Below are 19403 nucleotides of genomic sequence, written 5' to 3' on the forward strand. Positions count from 1 at the left end.
TGTACGTTTCCTTTTAGCCGCTACAGGCTGCAATCTAGATGTGGTGTTTGCGTGCAGGTAAACGAATATGACATTTTCCCCTCAAGTAATCCAACTCTCCAAATTGTTGAACCCAAGAGGTTCTACTGTACAGGATTTGCATATTTCACATTATTTTTACACGAGTTCAGTCAATGGAAATGCAATTTAATGCCATAAAATAAGGTAGAAAAGGAGATATTTACATCAAAAGCGCATCAACGCCATTTGAAAAGCATCCAAGCGTCGTGTTGCGATACCAAACAGGCGATCGTTTCCTTTCTCAAGATTACTTGGCGCCTGAAGCCGATGTGTAGATGGGCGTTGCCCTGCCGTCATGTCAGAGCGTCAGCCGTCTGTGGCCAGGATCAGCACGGCGCCGAAGACGCCCACGTTGTGGCCGATGAGCTTCAGCTGGTTCCAGAACTCCACTTTGCGCGTGTGGTGCCAGTAGCCCAGGTTGCCGTCGGTGAGCAGGATGATGAGCGGTAGGGCGGTGGCCAGGACCTGCGCCGCCGGCCTCACGTACCAGCCCGACAGGAACGCCAGTGCCAGAGCGCCGAACATGGCCTCCAGCAGCATCAGCGCAACCTCGCCCCCGAAGATGTGGTTCAGGTAGACCTGCCTGTCCTCTTTGCTGTGTTGCAGCGAGTACACCTGGTGGGCAGTAGTGGTACTGCGGTCAGTGACTGCTGGTTTTAAAGGGTATTCATGAATCTAAATCTCCAAACCACATGGAAGCCCCTATAGAGAATAATAACCAGCGTATGGAAGTCCTACCATGCAGATGAGGTAGATCCCCAGGAAGATCTGTCCTGTGGACTGCAGGGACCTGTTGCGTGCTTTCTGCCGGTACACCTCGCCCGCTCCGCTGGCCAAAACCAGGAAGCTGCCAGTGATGGCGAGTGCTTTGGAATACATGCGCACCTGCAGGGGGGGAGGGAAAAAGGGTGCGTTTGTTTACATTAACAGTTAAGATGAGCAGCATGAGACGGGACACACAAACACAAAAGTCACCTTCAACCATTCGCCGTAATGCACCTGCTCGCCCACGAAGGACACATACGTGCTGACGACCACCTCGACGGCGGCGGCCATCGCAAACCACCTCCTCTTCACGCCGAACGACATGAAGCTGGCGCACAGCACCGCCACCGCCATGTCCACGTACAGGTAGGGGATGGGGATGTCTGGCTTCCTGCAAGCAACAGTGCATGAAGGAATGGGGCATGCCCTTAAATATATAAAGCACACATCTAGCTCATTTGCATATTCATGCATTGTGCAAGTTAAGTTTAGATTTGGACAAAATCACAGTGCTATGTTTGATACCAAATCTATATCAATTACAATCAATATAATAAACATAAAACTCAAACCATGGAGCAAAAGCGCTTGTCTGTGTAGCCCCCAAACACGTCTAATGACCACATTAGACGTTATCCATGCTGTAGAAAACCTAACGCTAATGCTAAAGCACTGAGACGTCTCTCTTTGAAAAAGCTGACATTTTAATAAGATAAATCGCTGTTTATTATCAACTATAAAGTTGGGTTCTAGCGGCACAACACCAGAAGTCCTCCTGAGCAGGACTGTGACCGACCACAGCTGAGTGGGGAGCCTGAAGGTGGGCTGTGGGTGAAATAAATTAAAACAGACAGTTTTCACGGAAATACGGCTGAGTAGGTGCAGATTCTGGAAGAACTAGAAAGCTCTCCGTGTGGGTTATTGTGTGTAGCTGCTCTATAGGAGTCCACAACTAAATACAAAAGGGCCCAAAGATGAGCATAATAGGTCCTCTTTAATGTTTACACATTTTCCTTTCCCCCCATTTTTATTAGTCTTTAGACATTTGTCATTTTTATTTTTTTTACACTTCACACTAAATAGATAGATAAATGATTTTTTTGTTCATTATTTTTACCATGTTTATGTTAATTTTTTATGTTGTGGTCATTATTTTTTACACTTCATACAAGTCATTTTTATTGTTTTTTTTTTACCTTTTATTAGCATTTTTTTTACACTGTGGCGTTTTTACTTTGGCTTGTTCTTTGCTTTTTTGACGAGCTGCCTGCAACCCATCCAGGATGGATGCCTTTGAGTTCCCAAGATATTAAGAGGTCATCAGGTGTTTATAAAAAATTAACATAATTGTTCCCAAAATAATCCTGGTTCATCTATGCCAGCGACGCTATGACAGGCAGGACAATTTAATGTTTTTCCACTAGATGGCAGCACATACAAAACAGCGCATTAATGGATGAGGAACACTGGTATAAAGGGACACTATGCAATATCACATTAAAAGTGTTTCGTGGGGGTGAAAGAGACAAAAAGGTTAGGGCAAGGCTGAGTTTTTGTAGTAATTACGGGGTACTTTGTTGGGCGTGTCTGTCCCACTAGAAACCACTAAACACTACACGCCCACTGACGATCCTAAGCCACAAGTGGACCTCACTTTTTAAAGGCCCCCTAAAGCAGCATTCAACAAGAGACGTCTTATGCTCGTAGAAGTCAAACAGTGTGTCGCCATTACGCCATACACGGACGAGACGTCTTTGAAGTTGAAGTGCCTCGGACGTTAGCCTCCCGGCTAACTGAACCAAACAGCTACTTCAAAACACTTCTGTGTTTACTTTGTGCTTACCTTTTGGAGCCGGCGCGTTCCGCGAACAGCATCAGCATACAGAAGCAGTTCCAAAACCCAAAGCGGGTCAAGATGAACGCCCCCAATTGGCCCAGGAGCCTCAACACCTGCTTCCTGCTCGGGGCCGCCATGGCTGTGAGGCTGCAGGCGTCCGCAGACTGCGACGCACAATGAAGGCGTGTCAAAGTAAGAGCCAGAGTCCTGTTCGATCTGTGTAAACTGGTTGGAGAACGTCCACCGAGGCTCTTATTTTGAAAGGATAGTTAGTGCGCGAGAGAAAGACGTCCCACCATTGGCTGTTAGACGGAACCCTCACCGGAAGGTTTCACTGGGTGGAGTGGGCGACGTTTGTGACACTGCCACCTGCAGGAAAACGTGGGTATTACACCAAGGTGAGCCGCGTTGTTTTGTTTTCTTTACATATATAATTTACTCCATTTAATACATAAAAGATTTTAATTTAGGATAAGCGGTAAAAAATGAATGAATGAATTTAATGAAAGTGTTAGTTACAATACACGATTAGCACAATTTATATGAGTTAGCTGGGTGTTTATATCAGGTTTCCATTGCTGCTAAATCCACAGTGACGTCTCTCAACTTAAGCTGCTGCGGAAGACTCTAACCCAGATCCTGTAAAATGGCTTATAAGGTGACAACGGGATCAATTGTTATGTTGCAAAGAACTATATGGATACTCTTAGTCTTCAGTGTTTTTAGAAAGCATTGGAGACCATTTGGAACAGGGGTGTACAAACTTTTTTTTGTTGTACATTGAAAAATGAAAATATGCGGGGGAACTTTTGTGCTCAAACTAATCCAATGAAGGTCAATGTATGCTAATCCTCTGAAAAAAACACATCCACGTTATAGCTTGTTAGCTAACATTACTGACGGCAATTAAGTTGGCGCTCACAATATTGTATTTTTAAGAAATGAATAAACGATGGCTGTTTGGTGCTGGACTCTGGAGTATTACAGTATTGGTCAAAACATATTGAAATACTGTACAGGTTGTATGTAGTATTGTGGTCAGTAGGTGGCAGTAATGACAAAACATTCAGCCATGACCATCATGACCTTCAAAGAGTCCTTTATGAAGTAGGCCGTGGCGTCATAGAGTGAAAAAGGGTTATCGGAAGTGCAATGGTGACTATAGGGCTGTTATTTCATGTCTACAAGGCTCTAACAATGTTAAAAGGCGTATTTAGAAAGATATAAAGATGTTTTTTATGCTCCAACTACCAAAATATTCAATTTATTAACATTGCATCCAATATAACGGATATCAACAAGGGATGACTGTAGCGTAATATCCAATCATACGTCTTTATTCATGTCATTTTTCGGGAACACTTTCTCCACTGTGTATCCTGCAAATCTGCGCCCTCTTCACTTCCTCCTCACCTAGCTCCTAAGTCATGGCTCCTGATTGTTTAATCCAATCACGGGGGATTGGTGACATCAGGTCCAAGCCAGGGGATGAGCCGGGATGAAGAGCAGTGGGACAAGAGGAAGTCAGTCAGTGTGAGGAGGAGGAGGAGACCAGCGGGCCAGCGGGATAGTCCATGAGCTTTTAGGACCCTTGTTTCTTATCTTGTTGGGGATCCCGCCATTCAACAGGTAAATATAATATTCCTGCTGGTGATTGGTGATGGTAGCTAAGCGTCATACGAGTTGAGGATGTTGCGGTTCTCTCTGCAGCCAGGATGGCTCGGGATATGTCCGATAAAGAGATCCTGAAGATGGAACTGGACCAGCTGAAGAAGGAAGTAAGCACACCCAGGACACCGGTGAGTCTACTTCTGCTACCAACGTTGCATGTTATCTTTCTTTCTTTCTTTCCACCAATGAATGCTCTCGTTTCTGTGGGCAGGTGGGTGCCAACTGCACAGACACCATTTCCTACGTGGAGGCACTGCTGCCCAACGACCCGCTCATCAAGGGCGTTCCCGATGACAAGAACCCCTACAAGGGCGACAAGGGGGGCTGCGTGGTCACATAGCACAGTGGGGGCGTTTTCTACAAGAGGTTCCGGTGTAGAACTCCTGCAGACGACGTGTACAGTAGCCAGCGTGTTGGTTAGGTCAGCGGCGTGTCTACGCTAATGTTTGTCCATTTGTAATTAAATGCAAATAGCGTCAACAAAAACGTGCCCTGACCTTGTTTTTTTTGTCCGTATTGCTCTTTCATGTGACGCCCAAAGCAGGTTACGTGCTTAGTTAAATGTCTAATAGGATTGTTGCCTCGGTGACACTTCCTGTCACCCATCCAATTACTGTCCTCTTATCAGGTCTTTACTTGTAGTGCCCCACTACAGCCATCAGGGGGCATAGCTAGGGTAATTATACTGTATCTTTTATTATTTTATACTTGATATAACAGCTTTGTGCCAGTTAGCGGGGCGACACGGGGTGCTAGCAGTTAGCAAGCAGACACAAATATGAATGGAAATGTCTGCAGCTCACATGGTAGTTTGTTAATATTCTGCATTATACGTTGGTAGTGTATTGTCTGTTTTTATCCACCTATTGCGTTGCTGTATGTACTTTTGACACCTTGAGTAGGAATTGTGGTGTCAAACGTGGTGACATGCCGCCGAGCCAATATGGTACACCTCACACAGGTACACTACACTTGAGTACCACCTGGTGGCTCAAACATGACAAGACACAATCATCTTTGAATGGTAATCTTAACGATTTTTTTTCTTTTAAAAAGGTCAAAAGGTCTTATTTAAAATTTACATTTTAATAACTATAATTATCTGTCGATAATTAATAGCAAAATTCTCAACCAGCAAAATTTGTTGCAGTGACATGTGACCAATGTCATGCCACGACACTAATGAGGAGCAGTCATATGACTTGGTCAGCTGACGTGAGGTCCCCTCCTGATTGGCTGTCGTTGCTGCAAGGAAACACTAAAGGGCCAGCAGGTGTAGGCAATCAGCGGCTCCTGCTGTGGCTGGTCAACAAGTGGCGGAAATCAAACCTAAAGAAAACAACTTTGTGGTAAGTGTTTCCTTTCACCGGCCGCTACATGTGTATTTATATATGCTAAATGCATTGCTAGCCAGTAAAGTGGGATGAATGCCACAAGAGTTGAACTGTTAGTGAAATTCTGAAGTGTAAATTGACTACGGCCATCTTGAATTGGAAATGTAATTGTTTGGAATGTTTAGCGGTACATTTTGTACATTTTGACTGACATGTTGATGCCTGTTTCTGGCCTGTACAGGTCAGGTTTTTTATAGACCGCTTTGGTTCGGCACCAAGCCAGGAAACCCTTCAGAAGTGGTAGCAGACGGGTAGGACTGTCTTTCCTTTTGACTCTGTGGATAGTGGACTAAAGCTAAAGGATGGAGGACCATTCCTCCAAAGTGGAGTTCCTCAATCCACCGTGGCCCCAGAGATTCATCAAACTGTTATACCAGATACTTGACAAAGATTGCTGTGATCCTTTGTTTAGTGAAAATTTGCTTTTGGTTGTCATTTTGTTCACCCCCCCCCCCCCCCATTACAATATATAATCTGATTGAAAAGCGCCTGTGTTTCATTCACACCAGTTCAGACTCAAGAACTATTCTTCTGCATTTAGTCAGCCCTGCGCTACAGACCAGCCTACGACCGAGGCTGGGTTATACTTCCTGCACGAAATCCACTTGTGCGACTTTGTACTCCGTGCGGCAATGTGAAGTACTCCATGTACTGCATTTTGCAGCACTTCTCAGCAAGTGTGCCAATTGACACTTTGAGTATCGTCTGTGTTTTCAAGCATTTTATACAAAGTACTGCACTGTTGTGCACTTCAATGAAAATGTCACTTGAGTACACAAGGTGCAGTTTTTTCCACTGTAGTACTGTGACCCTGAGTAACATGTGTTGCATTAGCACCTTTACAACTTGAGTCCATGGAGTGACCCACTTGTAAGGTTTTATGGTTGGGAATGATGGTCTTACTTAACTCCTGACGGTCCCTGCTGTCCTTAAACGGGCCAAAGGTTATGTTGAAGGATTGCTTGGTGCTCTTGTTTACATCTGCTACTTTTTTAATACTAGTAAAAAAAAAATTAGTAGTCCTAATGTCTGACTGGCATTTTGTCTCTGTAGATGATAGATTTACAGTAGGTGCTTAAAAACAGCAGAGCAGTAATCCTGCCATATAAAGCATCTTTGACCAGCCATTTTCAAGGAGATCCTTTAAAAACAGCAGTCATCTGATCAGAAAGGGGATATTTGACCAGTGTTTCCACTCGTCTTTAGTGTGCTTTTTTTTGTTTTTTGCTGTGGATGCAAAAAACAATTATCCTCAAACCAATTATTGCAGTTAATTGGTCCCAGACCTAACCTCGATGTGAATTTCTGTGAAGTATGCTTCAATATTAACACACTAAAAATTTTAGAGCATAAAACCCTGTTTATAACGTTCTAAATGTGTTTTAACACGATTAGAGCCTGTAGACATGAAATAACAACCCTATAGTCACTTATCTACCCCTATTCTTTGTTTACGTCACATTGTGCAGGCCACGGGATCACTGCAAAGACATAACAGATGGGCACCGCTCACATAGCTACAAGTTAGCCTCTTCAACCGGAGTTGGGAAGGACAAAGGGAGCCAAAAACTTACCACTTCCACACAGAATGAGGATAGGCTTTTTTCCCCAACTGACCAGAACGCTACATTTAACTTGTCTTTCAATATTTTCTGACTAATTATAGGCCGTAATCAACCATGAAACAGCCATCATTTATTATTATATTTTGAAAAACTATGACATATTGAGAGAGCAATATTTGACCCGCAATATAATAATAATGAAATTCTTTAAAAAAACAGCAACTTAGCCATGCAGAGGATCTTTGACCAGCCTTTTTGCTGTAGTTGCTTAAAACAGCAGTAGTCCTACCATTATATAGAGGATCTTTGACTAGCACTATTGCACATATTAATTGTTGCGTATGATAATGCTGCCACCAAAGGGTTATGGTGACATGAGGTGGTGATTTTAGCAGCACATAAAGCAAAATACGTTTGCCGACAGCGCCTCCTTATCGTGCAGCAATATTTCATATTTGTGGTAAAGTTGATTGCTGCGTGTATAAAGTCTAGCCTGACTCATGAACAATGTGTTCATTATCTTAATTGCCTTATCAGATAAGCGTCGTTGAGGGTCTATCTAATCTACCGGGACGGATTATAAAATCACACAGGAGCAAAACAAAATGTGTTGCAACCTTCTTCGGCATCAAGCTTAATAGTGAGAAATATTTCTTTATGGACGAGAGCCGGGTATAGAAATGACAGAAATATGAATAAATATAATGGTCATTAAAAGAAGCTATGTGTGAGCCATAATGCTGTGAAAGTCGTACCAAAACACGGGTCTTGCTATCTTTATTGCTTGTTATGACACGACTGGGGTTAAGTGTCAAGCTCCGCCCCCCTCGTGGAACACCTTGGCTGCGATAAAAGGATCCTTCGGAGGGAGGCAAGCATTCACTTCAGTTCAACTTGTTACCTTGTAGTCGTGACTCTACTGCACTTCACAATGTGGCTCTTCATCTTCATAGCGTGGCTGGTGGTCTGGGCGGGGGCCACCTACTGGTACCTCTTTGGGAAGCCCAGTCCTTTCTCCTTGGACTCAGTCAGGCCTCCTGGACCTCGGGAGTTTGACCAGAAGAAGAGGGACAAAGTCATCAAGCAAGGTACTGCACTTATGATAGCAACGGTGTCTACTATGAATATCTGCAATAAATACACTATTAGATATTTGCATACATATATAAGTCTCTGTCAATATAACATTTTATTGTATGTAAGATTATTAAATTACAAAATATAAAAATAATTTAATTAAATGTTTTTCTTATTTATTACAAATAAAACGAATCCTAAATTAATAATCTTAATTATTTATCAATGTATGTTTTCTGATATATATATACATACAGTATATTTATATTAAATATGTATTTTGTATCAAGGATTATGCAAAGCTAAGCCGCGGAACATAGCTTTACCATTTAGCATCTGACTACTATGCAATGACAAGCTAGTGCAGTATCTTAAAAATCTGTTTTTTAGTAACCATTTTAAACAAAAAATGATGTTTCCCTGTGTTTCACATCAACACAAAATGTTTCCTGACTTTTCCTGGAAGACAATGTATTGCTACTCGCAGTTAGCGTCCTGCGTGAGTACGCTCATGTATAGAGTAAGTAACTCATGCTTACTCACTGTGCTAGATAGTTTTCACTTGACCTGTATCTATTATCTAAATCACCTGTTATCTAGGTCGCACTAAACGAGCGCAAATACAACCTTGTGCATTTTATTATAATTGAATTATGACTTTACAGATACCATCAAATAGAGTTAACAAGCGACAGGATAACACTACATGAACCTTCAAACTGTAACACACTGACTTACTGAATTATGCAATTTGCGATAAGGTTTTTTTTTTTTTTTAACAATGTCCGGAATTGATGCTTATGTAACCCGTGTGTGTGCAGGTTTCAGCCCCGACAAGGTGCCCCACAACCTGGACGTCGTAGTGATCGGCAGCGGCATCGGCGGCCTGGCGGCGGGCGCCACACTGGCCAAAGCGGGCAAGAAGGTTCTGGTTCTGGAACAGCACGACCAGGCCGGAGGCTGCTGTCACACCTACGTGGAGAAAGGCTTTGAGTTTGATGTTGGTAGGCTAATGCTGACGACCATGTCCAAATACGTCCTGGTCAGACCTTTGCTTTCCAGCCTTTGACCTGTGATGCGACCTCCAGGCCTCCACTACATCGGTCAGCTCCATGAGAACAGCCTCCTCCGCATCATATTTGACCAGCTGTCTGAGGGCCAGCTGGAGTTCCAGGAGCTGAACCAGCACTTTGACACCATCCAGATTGGCCTGGGGGACGACAAGCGGGAGTACAGCGTCTTCTCTGGGAAAACGGAGATGAAGGCTCACCTCATGAAGCAATTCCCTGACGACAAGGAGGCCATCGAGACTTTCTTCCAGATCATGAAGGTAAAAACCTGCTGGCTCGGAAATCTCAAAGGAAACAGCGTCCTGTACTGTAGAGGACCTTCTGCGCTGTCCTACAGGTCTCAGCCAAGAAGACTCACTACCTGGCAACCCTCAAGCTCATCCCACAGTGGCTGTCCTTGTTCCTGTTGAAGTCGGGAATCGCGGACCTGGTCTCGCCGGTTTTCCGCCTGTCTGGAACGTGTGCCACAGATTTGGTGAACACGCTGACCACCAACAAAGACCTCCATGTCATCTTTTCTTACCTTTTCTACGGTAAGACCTGGAAAGTTGAGACCCACCTCCCCTTGGTTACTGTTGCCCAGGCTGTCACGCTTTCCAAACAAACTGCACTTCCTGGAGAAAAATCCCAAATATTTCCAATTTCAGACAATGTGGCTTTCAGTAGTAACATGACTCTCCCTTGGACAAGATTTGATATTAAACTATTAAAAAGTAAGAAAAATACTATATTCCTATTAGGTGTTATATGAAGCAATAGACAATGCTAGCTCGCTAGCTAACACCTAGCAATAAGCTACTTTTACTCTGGTTAAAGCCACAGCTGTAACAACACCATACTTTTTTGGCTTTTGATATTTGTATTTTTGGAACAAATCTCTCCATCTTTTCTGGATAATCACAATTACCTCTTAAAATAGTCAAATTCTCAAGCCGAAATAAACAAACAAATTGGCAGCAAGGAGCCAGGCGCCGTTACTCTTAATAGTTTCCCGTATTTTGTTGAAACCAGAGCTTCCGGTCATATCAGCAATACTCTAGCAACATCAACGTAATACATCCGGCCCTTCGAAATAAAAGCCGCACACCAGTACAATAACTCGGTCGATACTTTGCCCTTAGTTTTCGTAACATTTCCATTTTTAGTAACGCAAATGTGTTTTCTTGTGTTGTGCATTCCAGGCGTGCCTCCAAAGGACTCCAGTATTCTGATCAACGCCCTCCTGGTCCATCACTACAAACGAGGTGCCTACTACCCCAAAGGTGGCGCCAGTGAGATCGCCTTCAACATCATCCGCACCATCCAGAAACACGGAGGAACCTGCCTGGTCAGGGCTCCTGTATCACAGATCCTGGTCGACGACAAGGGGGCAGCTTACGGTGAGAACCGGAAGTCTCTTTCGTCTTAAAGCTGAAGTCTAAAGTCTTCGTCATCATGGCACCAAGGGGTGAAGGTGAGGAAAGGTGGAGATGAAGTGGAGATCCACGCTCCTGTGGTGGTCTCAAACTGCGGCATCTTCACAACCTTCCAGAAACTTCTCCCTCCTCAGATCCAAGCCAAGCCAGGTGAGATCAACCAGAGGTTGTTTCGACTATCATGTTGATGGTGAACTTATTCCTGCTTTCCAGACATCCAGGAGAGGCTGGGCATGATGAAGCACGGCAGAGGCTCCTTTTTGGTCTTTTCTGGTTTCGATGGAACTGAAGAGGAACTGGGTCTAGTGTCCACCAACTTCTGGCTCTTCAAAAACAACGACATGGACAAATCGTGCGTACAGAAGTGTTCTTGTTGCTTTTGGGTATTCTGGGTGGCCACACGGCGGTGCTGTTGCACAGGAAAAGCTACTCAACCACGGGGCTACCATGACAGGCTGTAGTTCTTTATGTATCCTCTAGATGACGCCAAAACTCCACAGACACTCTTAATGAGCCCCATTTTAGACCTGTCCTTCTTGTTTTAGAATGGAGGATTTTTTTGCACTGAGCAAAGAGGAAGCACCGGATAACATTCCCATGATGTTCATCACTATGCCGTCGTCCAAAGACCCAGAAGCCAAAATAAGACACCCTGGTATAAAGCAACATTAACATAAGTGATGACGGGACACTACGTATGTGAGGACACCAACACGTGCACTAATGTCCACAGGGAAGTCTTGCATGACCATACTGACAATGGTGAAGTACGAATGGTTCGAGGAGTGGAAGGACACCACCGTCCGCAAGCGAGGCGACGACTACTTCAAGTACAAAATGAGATTTGCCAACAAACTCTTCGACTGGGCCTGCCAGTTGTTCCCAAAGATCAGAGACAAGGTGAGACGCCAGCTTCTTGAAGCATCCACTGTCGTTGTCCTTTCTTTACGATGATTGGGAACGTTTGGGGGCGTAGCTGGTCTTCCAGGACGTGGCCACCCCACTGACCAACATGCACTACCTGGGCGCTCAGCGCGGCGCCATGTACTCGGCCGAGCACAACCTGGAGCGCTTCCAAGCCGAGGCGGTGGCGAGGAACCGGTGTCACACTCCTGTCAAGAACCTCTACATCTCTGGTAAAAACATAAACACCACCCTGGTGCTAGCTTTAGCATGTGAGCACATTGACTGATTGGAGCTTCTGCGTCTCCCAGGCCAAGACGTTTTCAGCTGCGGAATCGCCGGGGCGCTGCACGGCGGCATCCTGTGCGCCTCGGCCGTGTTGGACCGCATCGTCTACATCGACTTGCTCCTCATCAAGAAGAAGCTGAAGAGGCAGAAGGCCAAGGAGCTGGCCCTGCTGGCTCGGAAGAAGCTGCAGTGAGCGAACGCTCGCTCCAAACCGACTTTTTGGAAGACTTTCATTGGATTGCCTGTGGATCCAAGGCCATGTTGTGGACGCTGGTGCGACACCCGAGGCTTTTTACACGTCCTATACCAAAGACGCTGTAAAATATGCGAGGACATTTAAAAAATCCTAGAAAACTAAGTTTATAGACGATATAAATTATTAACAATAAATGTTATTTATATTGCGTTTCAGCTAGTGAAACACGATATTTACATCGTTTAAAAACCTCCGGTCTGTGTGACCAGATACAAGCGAATGGCAAAATATTGCGAGTAATTGACCTTCTCCTTGGATTTTAGATCAACATTTGCAATTAATGTGTGTTGTAATTACATCAACTCAAAAGCCACGGCGACGACAGCCGTGTTTGGGAGTTGGAGATACATATTCCAAAAATGATTGAAAATGTGCTTTATGTTGTGTTTATGTTGTACTTGTACATTTCATGAGCGTCAAACCCTTTTTGCTGCCGTTTCATTCATTTTCACGAGAGTAGCAAATATGGATCCCCGCCACCTTGTTAACACCTGTGCGGCGTTCCCACCTGGGTCGCCCTCACCCGACGTCTCACCCCGCCGATGTTTGCTTAACCGCCCAAATCAAACATTTAGAGGGAAACCTCACACTTCCCACACTAAGTGAACATTTCCTCAGTAAACTTCAGCTCCGAGGGGTCCGAGAGGATGAATGCCCCCTCTGTCCCCACCAGTTGACGGGGCGCCAGCGTAGCACTCCGCGTGGAGGCCCGCTGCATCCTGGCGGCTGGTGAAGAAAAAGACTTTCAACTCAGAAGCGAGTGACTTTGATTGCCTGAAAGCTCAGCAGCTGACCAAGGTGTAATTATCATGGCGGGATACGGAAACCCAAAATAGACATCAGCTGCAACGCTGCCACTTGCTGCTCCAAAGGGGAATCTCCTTGTGTTGCCCCGCGTTGTTTAGTGCAGTGCTTCTCTCTTGTCTGTCATGCCCCCCGTGGGGGTAATGCTAGAGGAACCGATGATATCTATTTGTTCATCTGTACTGTCCAGACCGAACTTGAAACTGAAGCCAATGCAACAAAATGGAGACAATACAAGCGTATTCAAGAGTCAAATGGCATGTTGAGTACTATAAATGTGTACATGTTGGCAGGTATGGACTTATGTTGAAAGTACTCCATGCCAACTTATTGTTTTGTTTTTAAAAATCATGTTTTTTCTTTAATTCAATTTTTTTCATCATAATAATTAATAATTCTTGTTAAAATATGACTTTTTTCTCCTATATTTTGACTTATGTCTTGTATTGTAACAATAATTATTATAATTAATTATTATTTATCTTTAATATGTCAAGTCTATTTCAAGTCGACTAAAATTGCATTATTTGTCCTCATAAAATACAAGTTTATTCTCATACAATTGCAACTATTTTTCTCTTAAATACACTTTTTTTTCTCACAATGTTCTGACTTTATTTTCATAACATTAGAATCGTTTTTTTCAATTTCTGCTGTTATGGTTTTTTTATTTTTCAATGATTTCAACTTTTTTTGGTACATTTTCTTGTCGTAATTATGACTCTAGTTTTGTGACATAAGTTATTCCGCGACTTATTTTTCAATGATTTTGTTTTGTTTGTTTCTTACGTTCCAACTTTTTCCCATTAGAATAAAGCTTTTTTTTCTTTTTATATTTTGACTTTATTCTTGTAAAATTTGTTTAAAAAAAATTATATTTCTGCTGTTTTTTTAATTTTTATTTTTTTTTCCATTTTTCAATGATTTCTCATAATATTTGGACTTTATTTTGCCTGCCTGTGATGCCATCAGGGGACTCAGTCGCATTCTAAGCACAAAATCAATAGAATAAATATTTGCTTTGTCATATCTACATGGCTTTGGTTTTAGGGTGTGATTTATTCCAAAACAAAAGGCGAAGACTATCATATAAAGTAGCTGTCCCTGCATACTACATTTTTTTCAGTGGAAATATCGTAGACGCCCCTTGTGTCGAGAAAAAAATCTCTACATGCTGGTTGTCTTACAGCCTAGCACTTCTAATCTCTGCTTCCACTCCTTTTTTTCCCTCCTCAAGGCGACACCCACATGTTTGGAAACGCCGTCCCATCAGACGAGGCCCTCAGCAGAGGCTCTAGGGTCTTGGAAGTTCTGGTCCACTCGATTCGATTCCACTCACTTTTAAAAGACAGCAAAGAGAGCAATGGCCGGTGTTAAGCTAGCTGCTAAACGAGCTCTGCCATGGCCTTCCTTGTCTTGGCTTTCCTTTCCTTCTCCAGATGTTGACGCTCCTCCCACTGGCCTGAAGCCGCCTCCCACAGCTCTCTGGGCCACAGCTGCTCCCAATCTGACTCCTCATGGGAGCAGGATCATCTTTTTTTGTGTGATGAAAGTGAAGGAGACCACGGAGCGCCTCCAGTGGGCCAAATAGAAAACGGACGTTTCTGATTGGTTCTTTCTTTGCTCATGTAGCCTTGTTCACAAATGACAACGTGGTCAAAGAGTGCTACCTTTTCCTTTGCGCTTTCTCATGCACTCCAAAGCATTATTAAAGTTAAAGTTGCCGCCAATCTTGACGTTGTGGCTTTCTCAGCTGTTAGTAATATTTGCAGAGAGGCTGCCGCTGCATATGATTGTAAATTATCTTGCACGTCTCAAAGAGAGCAAAAGTAAGTGCATGCAGGCAGGGATGCAGGCCCGCCAAGGGAAACAAGTTCAATTTCTGCTGAAATTACTCAGTAATTGTATTTTTTTTAATGCACAAAAGTATAGCGTCAATACGTTTTACACCAACAACAACTCGCCAGCTTTAAGAGCGGATGCCATGTTTTTTCTGCATCTTAAAATCATAAGGACTGTATGACATGTACACATAATGTACATACTCAAAATATTTATCAAAATTGGTCCAATTTATAAAGATCTAACTTGTCATTTTTTTAATGGCTGTGAGTTTTGAATATTTAAGTGAAATTCCAATTACTTACAATTTCTATTTTTGCACGCCAGTTGTTACGGAACCTTTCTCACGGAACCTTTTTCCTCCACGTCCCAGTTCCTGGCACACCCAGCAGATTGATGCACCACCTGCCTCGGTGACGTCACAACAAGACGATTATGCTGACGACCAAGTTAATTAAAGGTAATTAAAATTCAAAAACAAAACGAAAGTTAATGAAAGTTATCATTACAACGTAAGCGTGAAAAAGAGCATGCTTTTTTTCGTTAGCAGGGAGCTAACGAAAGCTAGCCACCATGTCACCGGATGATGTCACCAGTCCACAGACGACGGATGAAGTCAGTCCATTTCTTTCATCAAATTGCCAAAGTTTATTTTTGAAACACTTCAAATACCAGTGTATTCATGTATCATTAACATCACATTTTGTTATCTATGTGAGCCTTCAAGGTGAGTCCTAGTCCTGTCGTTGCAGTAAGATGTTGTTATGCTATGTTGTATTTCACACTGGGTGTCACTAATGTCACTCTAATGTTAAATGAGACACACAAACACCAGACCTGATAGCTGGCACGACCTTTATTGCAGCTTTGAATGATCTGGTAGCAGGCACAATGATCCCTAACATGAGCTACTATTGTGGCCGTAAGCTAAAGCTCAACTCTGAACCCCTGGCAGGACTTCCTGTCCGCCCAGCAACACACACAATACATACGTTCTTATTTATGTCTTATTTTGGAATATTATGTCTACTATATTGGGTTATAAGAGTGTAAAGGTGACTATAGGGGTGCTATTTCATGTCTAGAGGGCCCTAATAATGTTAAAAACACGAATTTAGGAGGTTGTAAAAAAGCTTATTATACTTTGAGGTAGGATATTTGTACATGTTGTACATCTTGCTTATCTGCCCTGTGATGGATGGATCTGAAGATGGGAGGAGTTAATCCGTCTTTTCTGCACGGTGCTCCTCCTTCCTCCTCGTCCTTCCACACGATGCCGACTGAGATCTCACATTTCACCATCAGGTCCTTGCGTCCACATACCACAGCCTCCCAAAAAATGCATCCGTCTACGTCACTGCTCTGTGTGCCTGGTCGTGTTTACATGACGAGCTAGCTAATGGAAGAAGCCCACTATTATTTATTATCACGCCGAGAGCTAAAGTGTTAAAATATGAGTTTACACGACCGTGTCAACTGGTCCTTTCCTTGTGTGGCACAGTTTGCTGAGACATGTTGACCCACTCACGTCGACTGTTTGCGTTAGCGCTTAGCACGTTTGTGGCAAACGTGTCACACATAGGCCCGACTTGTTGGCGAAATTGTGTTATCGTGTCATGGTGCCCGTGCAAGTACCAGTGGCACACATAAGGGGATGGGTACAAGACAGCAACAACAGGTGAAACATAGAATACAATAGAATAGAAATAACAACAAGGTGGTTGTATGATTAATAATCACAATTAGTAGATTTGAAGCATTCATTTGTTTATTTTAGCCAGTGAGATTAAAATGTTGGAATCATTTCATATCATTCATTATCATAATTTACTATCACAAACTTGAAGTGAAGAAAAACCAAATGAAGACTTTGGAGTCAAAGTCCTAGTCCTAGTCAAAGTCCTGATCTGAATCCTGTCAAGATGACCTTAAAAAGGCTGAAAAAGCCTCCAATGTGGCTGAACGACGATGAGACTCATTGAAAGTTATCACAAACGCTTGATTGCAGTTGTTGCTGCTGAGGGTGGCCCAACCGCCTATTAGCTTTAGGGGGCTACGACTTTTTCACATGGGGTCATGGAGCTTTGGATTATTTTTGTCCCTTTAAAATTAAAATTGAAATTAAAATTAAGATAATGTATGTTCAGTTGTTTTGTCACTGTTTGATGAGCATTTCAGTGTGACAAACATGCAAAAAAAAAAAACGGGAAGGTGGCAGCCCCATGTATGTACGTATGTACATGGATGTAAATACATTTATATAGTGGTGCTGTACAGTTCTAGAGGTGGAAAGTCGTCGTTGCTGACGTGTTCTGGCTTGTGTCTCCCTCCGGGCTCAAAGGCTCCAGTCAGCATCACTTTTACTCACTTTTATTTACAAAAAAAAAGAAAAAAAAGTGCATCAGCATTGTTTGTATTGTGTTTTGTACACTTTGGGTTTTGCAGTCGTAGAAACTACAGAGAAATAGATGCTAGTTTGGGATATTTTTTTTTTTTTCCAAAGCTGAAGTCACTGAGCGGCGCTTTAAGTGATTCCAGATGCTTCCGCAATTGGACTCACATGGACACGGAGCCAAAGAGAGGTTTTAAGCCTGTCTTGCTTGGCTTCGCCCACTTGGATCTCCCTTTCAGCACGGTAGATGAAATCCGTATAAAGCAAAAGTGTTGGTACACAAAGTGAGAGGAGCCATCTTACCATCATGTGACAAAAGGATGAAGGATGCTGCAACGTAAAGCCCAGAAGGACGTTGGCAGGATGTCACACTGGGCAAGCAAGGAGTGGCTATGGGTGGGGCCTGAGCCTAGAAGGTGGCGGGGTCTGACTGCGCCGCCCCCATGAACCCTTAAGAGCAACGCCCTTGGGTGGCCGCCCTTTAAAGTCAGGGGGGAGGGTTTGTGTAAAGAGAGAATGAAGCACTTCAGCAATGCGCAAGGCAGGTAGAGACAGGACACACTTTAAACGAGAGCAAGTTGGGGGGGGTTAAGGAAAAACTGGACAGCTGAGAAATAAAATCTCTTTTTTTCCTCTGACATTCCACAGCTGCAGTTGATCCACACTCATTTTATTAGTTACGGTCTTTAGAATGAAGCCGGAACAGGAAGTTCCCGTCCCAGACGCGAGCATCTTCTGTCATTATCCACTTCGACCTTAATGACAAGTCCCACCGATGTGACACCAGACACAGGAAGGCATTCCACCTGCATGCTACCTGGTATTAGCGGAGTACCACGTTCTTGTAGCATGTCTTAACTCAGACCATCTGCTTCCCCTCATGAACGTCTCCTGGTTTAATATGAACAATCTTTGTTCAACTTTTTCATAACTCAAATCTCAAGTGTCAAAGGATGCAAAAAGTGCATGTTCACCCACCACCATCATCATCATCATCATCGTCTGCCCCGCCTCTTTTCCTTCCGTGGTTCCTCCCTTTGTTGATGTGGCAGGCCTGGGAAACAAAAAGCTGATGGGAGGCAGAGCGCCTCCTCTTCTGCTTGCAGACGTGGACACTAAGATGAGAAGGAAAAAAAAGATAATTTAAGGAGATAATGTGGAGAGGAAGAAGCGTGAAGCCTAGTGGTTTCTGTTGAACTCGTGCTTTAGATGTAAAGAGAAAGCGTTGCAGATGTGGAACATCAGGCCCATCACAGTCGTGGATGATGGTTGGAAATGGTGGGACTGCAAAACACTATATTATAAAAATAAGCATAAAAAAATGTATAAAGCGCTTTCATGATTTCTAATTGTTTGATCTTTGATCTGAGAGCCAGCGAACAAGTCAAGTTCTCGGTGACTTTCCACGCTTGTGATGTTCCAGAGCGAGCAAGCAGACATTTTTCAACCACATGACACTGCAGCTATATTTGGACCCAATCAGGAACGTGAGCTCTTGCGTTTAACCCCGCCTCCTCTAAGCATCAGCCCCCCCCACCTCCTCCTCCTCCAGACCTGAATGTGCTTTAAAAAAAATGTGACGTGGACGCCCTAAAATCTGGTTTTAACTTCTGACCCTCCTGGAGACATTTAGTTTTCTTCCTCAACCACAGTGTGCAAGAGTAAGAACCCTGAGGAGCACCTTGTGATGTCACCAAACTGTAAAAAAAAACACAAACAAAACAAATAAATGTGCATGATTGGACTGCAAGCTAACTGTTAAGCTTTTCCATGCCCAAAAGGTAAAGGCACTGGCACATACGTGTACGTAGACTAATTACGGGATAGCTGTTCCTGGTGCGAAAAGGCCCAGGTATGTTTTGTGTCCAGATATTTGGTATGTTCCACTTCCTACGCTGTCAGAGTCCCATTCATTCTTTGAGAGACAGGAGTATCCCATTGTTTGGATTCCAAATCCTTTTCCAAACACTGTTCACTGAGCTTCTCCACTGTCCTCTGCCTAACGACTTAACCAGCCTCATCCCAGTAAGACGCCCGTAAAGACCGAGCCATCAACGTGTCCGG

At 43.5% G+C, this 19403-nt stretch overlaps 3 protein-coding genes and 1 long non-coding RNA gene across 4 annotated transcripts; 2 read left to right on the forward strand and 2 right to left on the reverse strand.

The window, feature by feature from the left end:
• Positions 1–165: 165 nt before the first annotated feature.
• On the reverse strand, positions 166–8742 carry tmem101 (transmembrane protein 101). Its single transcript, XM_078788375.1, has 5 exons — positions 8194–8742; positions 2669–3031; positions 1036–1216; positions 799–945; positions 166–675 (listed from the first exon to the last, which is right to left on the reverse strand). Exons 2-5 carry the CDS (start codon positions 2797–2799, stop codon positions 367–369), a joined length of 768 nt encoding a protein of 255 aa, XP_078644501.1. The 5' UTR covers positions 2800–3031; positions 8194–8742; the 3' UTR covers positions 166–366.
• gngt2b (guanine nucleotide binding protein (G protein), gamma transducing activity polypeptide 2b) lies at positions 4132–4819 on the forward strand. The gene is made up of 3 exons (XM_078788384.1): positions 4132–4291; positions 4373–4461; positions 4545–4819. The coding sequence occupies exons 2-3, from the start codon at positions 4378–4380 to the stop codon at positions 4671–4673; spliced, it is 213 nt and encodes a 70-aa protein (XP_078644510.1). The 5' UTR covers positions 4132–4291; positions 4373–4377; the 3' UTR covers positions 4674–4819.
• Positions 7030–12727, forward strand: LOC131132494 (inactive all-trans-retinol 13,14-reductase). The gene is made up of 11 exons (XM_078788372.1): positions 7030–8380; positions 9191–9373; positions 9458–9699; positions 9777–9972; positions 10621–10818; positions 10885–11004; positions 11068–11206; positions 11400–11509; positions 11588–11754; positions 11831–11990; positions 12069–12727. Exons 1-11 carry the CDS (start codon positions 8224–8226, stop codon positions 12236–12238), a joined length of 1842 nt encoding a protein of 613 aa, XP_078644498.1. The 5' UTR covers positions 7030–8223; the 3' UTR covers positions 12239–12727.
• On the reverse strand, positions 8799–10425 carry LOC131132541 (uncharacterized). Its single transcript, XR_013625315.1, has 5 exons — positions 10347–10425; positions 9963–10053; positions 9640–9891; positions 9419–9579; positions 8799–9341 (listed from the first exon to the last, which is right to left on the reverse strand). It is a non-coding gene; the product is annotated as an uncharacterized LOC131132541 (long non-coding RNA).
• Positions 12728–19403: the final 6676 nt, after the last annotated feature.

The sequence above is a fragment of the Doryrhamphus excisus genome, linkage group LG2 (assembly GCF_037039965.1).
Source record: "Doryrhamphus excisus strain RoL-2023G ecotype Guam linkage group LG2, RoL_Dexc_Guam_v1.1, whole genome shotgun sequence".
Taxonomy (NCBI): Eukaryota; Metazoa; Chordata; class Actinopteri; order Syngnathiformes; family Syngnathidae; genus Doryrhamphus; species Doryrhamphus excisus.

Excerpts from the sequence above, each read along its gene's own strand:
- gngt2b (XM_078788384.1), top strand. The coding sequence starts at position 4,378 with ATGGCTCGGGATATGTCCGATAAAGAGATCCTGAAGATGGAACTGGAC. Across the intron at positions 4,462-4,544 it reads TAAGCACACCCAGGACACCG|GTGGGTGCCAACTGCACAGA; the intron begins GTGAGTCTACTT and ends TTCTGTGGGCAG.
- LOC131132494 (XM_078788372.1), top strand. The coding sequence starts at position 8,224 with ATGTGGCTCTTCATCTTCATAGCGTGGCTGGTGGTCTGGGCGGGGGCC. Across the intron at positions 8,381-9,190 it reads GGACAAAGTCATCAAGCAAG|GTTTCAGCCCCGACAAGGTG; the intron begins GTACTGCACTTA and ends GTGTGTGTGCAG. Across the intron at positions 9,374-9,457 it reads AGGCTTTGAGTTTGATGTTG|GCCTCCACTACATCGGTCAG; the intron begins GTAGGCTAATGC and ends TGCGACCTCCAG.
- tmem101 (XM_078788375.1), bottom strand. The coding sequence starts at position 2,799 with ATGGCGGCCCCGAGCAGGAAGCAGGTGTTGAGGCTCCTGGGCCAATTG. Across the intron at positions 1,217-2,668 it reads GAACGCGCCGGCTCCAAAAG|GAAGCCAGACATCCCCATCC; the intron begins GTAAGCACAAAG and ends TGTTGCTTGCAG. Across the intron at positions 946-1,035 it reads ATTACGGCGAATGGTTGAAG|GTGCGCATGTATTCCAAAGC; the intron begins GTGACTTTTGTG and ends CCCCCCCTGCAG.